General features: G+C 43.3%; 1 protein-coding gene across 2 annotated transcripts; it reads right to left on the minus strand.

Moving 5' to 3' along the window:
• Positions 1-2,804: 2,804 nt before the first annotated feature.
• Positions 2,805-4,056, minus strand: LOC113929747 (E3 ubiquitin-protein ligase RNF167-like). 2 transcript variants are annotated; one of them, XM_035727785.1, is made up of 2 exons: positions 3,883-4,056; positions 2,805-3,765 (listed from the first exon to the last, which is right to left on the minus strand). In XM_035727785.1, the coding sequence occupies exons 1-2, from the start codon at positions 4,054-4,056 to the stop codon at positions 2,995-2,997; spliced, it is 945 nt and encodes a 314-aa protein (XP_035583678.1). In that variant the 3' UTR covers positions 2,805-2,994. The 2 variants fall into 2 exon arrangements, with proteins under 2 accessions (XP_035583678.1, XP_035583677.1); XM_035727784.1 differs by having other exon boundaries at positions 2,805-4,056.
• Between the last annotated feature and the right edge of the window lie 1,759 nt (positions 4,057-5,815).

Consider the following 5,815-nt stretch of genomic DNA (forward strand, 5'->3'; position numbering starts at 1 on the left):
CCAAAAAACCATCAACTTTTTTCAAAGAAATGGAACAAATAATCCTAAAATTTTTGTGGAACCAGAAAAGACCCTGAATAGCCAGAGGAATGTTGAAGAAGAAAAGCAAAGCTGGCGGCATCACAATTCTGGACTTCAAGCTCTATTACAAAGCTGTCATCATCAAGACAGTATGGTACTGGCACAAAAACAGACACATAGATCAATGGAACAGAATCGAGAGCCCAGAAATGGACCCTCAACTTTATGGTCAACTAATCTTCGACAAGCAGGAAAGAATGTCCAGTGGAAAAAAGACAGTCTCATCAACAAATGGTGTTGGGAAACTTGGACAGCCACAAGCAGAAGAATGAAACTGGACCATTTCCTTACACCACACACAAAAATAAACTCAAAATGGTTGAAAGACCTAAATGTGAGACAGGATTCCATCAAAATCCTAAAGGCGAACACAGGCAGCAACCTCTTCGACCTCAGCCGCAGCAAGTTCTTCCTAGAAACATCGCCAAAGGCAAGGGAAGCAAGGGCAAAAAGGAACTATTGAGACTTCATCAAGATAAAAAGCTTTTGCACAGCAAAGGAAACAGTCAACAAAACCAAAAGACAACGGACAGGATGGGAGAAGGTATTTGCAAATGACATATCAGATAAAGGGCTAGTATCCAAAATCTATAAAGAACTTATCAAAATCAACACCCAAAGAATAATTCAATCAAGAAATGGGCAGAAGACATGAACAGACAGTTTTCCAAAGAAGACATCCAAATGGCCAACAGACACATGAAAAAGTGCTCAACATCACTCGGCATCAGGGAAGTCCAAATCAAAACCTCAATGAGATACCACCTCACACCAGTCAGAATGGCTAAAACTAACAAGTCAGGAAATGACAGATGTTGGTGAGGATGCAGAGAAAGGGGAACCCTCCTACAGTGTTGGTGGGAATGCAAGCTGGTGCAGCCACTCTGAAAGACAGTATGGAGGTTCCTCAAAAAGTTGAAAATAAAGCTACCATATGACCCAGCAATTGCACTACTGGGTATTTACCCCAAAGATACAATTGTAAGGATCCAAAGGGGTATGTGCCTCCCCGATGTTTATAGCAGCAATGTCCACAATAGCCAAACTATGGAAAGAGCCAAGAAGTCCACCAACAGACGAATGGATAAAGAAGATGTGGTATATATATGCAATGGAATATTATGCAGCCATCAAAAAACATGAAATCTTGCCATTTGCAATGACGTGGATGGAACTAGAGGGTATTATGCTAAGCGAAATAAGTCAATCAGAGAAAGACATGTATCATATGATCTCACTGATATGAGGAATTCTTAATCTCAGGATATAAACTGAGGGTTGCTGGAGTGGTGGGGGTGGGAGAGATGGGGTGGCTGGGTGATAGACATGGGGAAGGGTATGTGCTATGGTGAGTGCTGTGAATTGTGTAAGACTGATGAATCACAGACCTGTACCTCTGAAACAAATAATACATTATATGTTAAAAAAAAAAAAAAGATAGTAGGAAGGGAAAAATGAAGGGGGGAAATTGGAGGGGGAGACGAACCATGAGAGACTATGGACTCTGAGAAGCAAACTGAGGGTTCTAGAGGGGAGGGGGGTTGGGGGATGGGTTAGCCCGGGGATGGGTATTAAAGAGGGCACATATTGAATGGGGCACTGGGTGTTATACCCAAACAATGAACCATGGAACACTACATCAAAAACTAATGATGTAATGTATGGTGATTAACATAATAAAGTAAAATTTTAAAAAAAAGATCAAATAATTGCGGTAGAATTTACAACTGACTTAATAGAACCATCTCAGTTCTAAAATTGTGATTTTAAATGCATCTTTATAGAAATAAAACTATGTATTAGCTTAAATACTACATCTTCCTTTAACTCTTGATTCTGTTTTCCAATATAGAATTCTTTCAGTGTAAGAGTTATTTCAAGGCTTGCATGAAAGAGAACACTCTAATTCAAATAACAGAGTTATACTGAGAGTATTTAATCATTTTCATTACCAGTGCAGGGTTGGGAAGATTGAGGTGAGTTGAAATTGGGCATACAAATAAGAACTTGCTTAGCTAACATTAACAATCATTAAAAGGCAAAAATGACCTTAATTCCTAAAAAGAAAGGGTATAGTTAATGATCCCTTACTAGCAAACTCTTGTCCTATACAATTACACACAGGCAGCTCCAGACAGAAAATATGGCTGAACAATCACCATTCTCAGGTGAAAAGCATTTCAGATAGCATGGTTCCTTCATTTACAGAGGTTTTTAGTTCCAAGATGTGAAAAGACAAAGCTAAAAGGCATTCTCTTAAAATTCCACCCCAGTTAGCCATATTTGAAAGCTACCTGACTGCATGTTATAAAGCAATTAAATCTGTTATATTCACGTCGCCACTTAACACAGAAGAAGAGCACAGGATAGGTGACCTACAACCTAGTTATTTTTTTGTCATGACCACATAGACATTTCAACAGTTTTGCACTCTCTAGGCATTAACTGATGACAATTAAACATTTAGGTAAGTGTAGATTACTCAATTTATATGCACCCCTCTCAAAAATGGTTAAAACAAATAAACTGAAATGTTTACAGATAGTAGAAATTGCACTGAGGCCAAATGTAAAATGTTAATATCCCCAAGTAAATTTAAGACACTCTGAGTGATTTAAAATAATGTCTCTCATTTTTTTATTCTTGACACAAACTACAAAAATACGCTCTTTCAAATTGCTTTTGACAGCTTTCTGAATACTTATCTGAATACGTTTTTTTATTCCACAAATACAATTTTATTAACCCAGTAAGTGAAGACCCTGTCCCTTTCCACTCTCATCCCCCTCAAAAGGATAAGGTTAGGGAAGGGAGAAAGAAACCTGGGGTGGAAATGTCCCCTATCCCTCAAAGAGGAAGACTGGAAGGAGGAAGAGGGACTGTGCAACTAGGTAGGGGAGCTAGAGGGGAGTATCAGACCAGGGCGACAGCAGAAGAGGAAGAAGAAGATGGGGAGGGTGATGGAACTATTGAAGACCCAGGAAAAACAAGCGGGGCTGGGGCTAGGGAGCCAAAGGATGTGGGAAGTGTGAGGCTGGAGGCCAGAAGGGGGGTCCGTTCTGTGGCGGGGTGGTCCCTTGGCTCCCTTTCCTCATCACCCTCTTGCCCCCGAGTTTCTTCCTCCTGTTCCCCTTCTCCGGGACTCCTATGAACAGGCTGCTTGCAGATGGGGCAGGTCTTCCGGGTCTGAGTGAGCCAGGGGTCCACACAGCGGCTGTGATAAGCATGAGCACAGGGAAGGACCCTCAGCTTGTCTCCATCCTCATATTCATCCAGGCAGATGGCACAGACATCGTACCGGTCTCCCTTCTGATAGTCATGTATAGGAATCCGCTTCAGTTGCTCTTTGGTCAGTCGATTCCGCTGGAGCTGTTTCTGGTGCTGGATAAAACGAACTATCAGCCCCGCTCCTACGGCCAAAATCAGCAGTCCCACAACCCCTGTGAAAGGGATGAGGCAATAGCCCAGGAGGAAGTTATTGTCTGGGACCAGAAGCACATGAGCTCCCTTCTCATAGACAAAGAGAGCACGCAGGTACTTGGAGCTCCTTTCCCCAATAAACACAGACGGGATCCAGATCTGCTGCTGGATTTCCTCACTGTTCCACACCATATTCATAAGTTCATTGGAATTTACATTGTGTACCACAGCTGCACCATACCCAGCCTTCTGAACGTTTAGGACCTTGAGGTCAAAGTTGCAGTCGAATCTCCGAAGAAGTGCAATAAAGACTGACCCGTTGGCCTCGGCGGGGGGTGGCGGGGCAACGGGACTACAGGCGTTGGCTGGCTGAGCCTCCACAAGGAATCCCTGAAGTCCCTCATGGCTCAAGGAAGACCCAAAGAGAGCTGGAAGGTCTGCAAAGTCCATGCTGTTATTGTGGTCAGAAGTCGCTCGAATGAGCCCCCGGATGGGGGCCGCTCCCCAAAGCACAGTGGCCACAGGCATGCAAAGCAGGAAGGCTGCAGGGTGCATGGCAGCGGGAGGGGAGAGGCGGGGAGGCCGCGTCCGGTAGCAGATGCAGAAGCCGGATTCTGTGCTTCTCTCCGCCCTTCCTTCAGTGTCCGAGGAGTCCAAACATCCCAGCTACATAGGGGCGTGGGTCGGGAACCCCAACTCGGGGAATGAGATATCCAACCGGCTCAGCAGAGGTAGTGGGGGAGACACTAAAAGTATTCTTTTCTACTATAAGGATAAAACAAGGAAAGGAAGCAAAGGCAAACACAAACGACAGGAAAACAGGAAGAGTGGGAGCGTTCAAGGAGGCGGGACTTCCACCCAGGTAGCTGGCTTCCGGTTTCCTGGAAAACGGTTTCCCACAGGGAAAGTCAGCGCCCTATCAGCACCGGGCCTGATCTCAAGATGACGGTCTTCCGGTCCTCCTCTCCTCCGTATCTTCGGGTCTCGAGAGAGTGTTCACCACACTTTCATCATACCCGCTGACAGCTTAGCACGTCTATTGCGAGACGTTTTAACTGGCTTGCCTGGCACACTCAAACTCACTACGAGGCAGTCCATGGTAAAAAATTTCTAACAGATTATTACTTTCAATGTAGGATTTATGGCAGATGAATCCAGTTTAAGAAAGCACATCAGTATCTACAAGTATGAGTCCTTTGTTGCCCTACCTGCCAAAGGAGTGTGTGCAAACTGAGATAATTCACAAATGGCCCAATATGACACAGATAACCAAGGATCATCTGTGTTTAAAAGAATTTAACATTTTAATAATTTATCCCAGTAACTCAATACAATCTTTTAAACTAATAAGCTTCTGTTGCCATTCCAGACACATTATGAATGGAGATTCTTGTCTCCGTAAAATCTTACTTCTTTATGAGGACCAGTTTAGGCTAGAAGTTAACCTGCGGGGTGTTTGGATGGTAAATTTTTCTAACCTATTGTAGAGGCCTGGAGATTATGCTATGGAATTGAATCCCTATGACCAAGGAAATCACTAGATTATCAAATCATGGGAAACCAAGATAGATTCTTTCTTGTGGGCCCATTTACAACATGAAAAAATATCCATTGGTTCTTAGACTTTACATTTCTTGCAGCTACCCTTTCTGTCTTTAAGTGTAATATCTAGAAGTCAAAACCTATATTAGGAAATTATAGACCACTTTAAAGATGTGTCTGATTTGCCAAGTCAGAAATGGAAAGATTTTATTCTGAGCACACTGCCCTCCAGATTTGGTGGCCACCTTCTCACATTACAGGATTATCCTGCCATTTTTGTACATTGGTTCCATTTGCCAAAATGTTCTTTCAGACTTGTTTCATCTCCATTTTCCTGTGTCTTCCAATTTGGGAGTGTGACATGTTATTAAACGCCGTTCTTCCTGCTTCATCGTAATCTTGCTAAGGTAAAGCACAGAACAATAAGCTCTAAATACACCTACATTTGAAGACAGATGCTAAACCATTCCTTCAGGATGTTTTAAATGGGGTGGAGGAGAGGGGACAGCAGTCCCACACTGGTCCTGCTTCGTGACCTGGTTACTGACCTCAGCCGAAAAAGATTAAAGGACTGAGACAATCTCTTCAGCGCAAGTTATCAGTGAGCTGTGTTGACCCACACACACCGATAGGGAAGCAGAGGTGATGTTTCCCCTTAACCTCCAGCCAATGAAAGGGACTTGAGAAATTCAAGTCCTAGACAAAAGGAGAAGGGAGTGCATTAGGTCAAGCTGCATTTCCACACCCAGATAAGTTTCTCAAAATCCAAACA

Source organism: Zalophus californianus, chromosome 5, assembly GCF_009762305.2.
Source record: "Zalophus californianus isolate mZalCal1 chromosome 5, mZalCal1.pri.v2, whole genome shotgun sequence".
In the NCBI taxonomy this organism is placed as follows: domain Eukaryota; kingdom Metazoa; phylum Chordata; class Mammalia; order Carnivora; family Otariidae; genus Zalophus; species Zalophus californianus.

What these genes read in the sequence shown, in the direction of transcription:
- LOC113929747 (XM_035727784.1), bottom strand. Translation starts at nt 4,056, where the DNA reads ATGCACCCTGCAGCCTTCCTGCTTTGCATGCCTGTGGCCACTGTGCTT.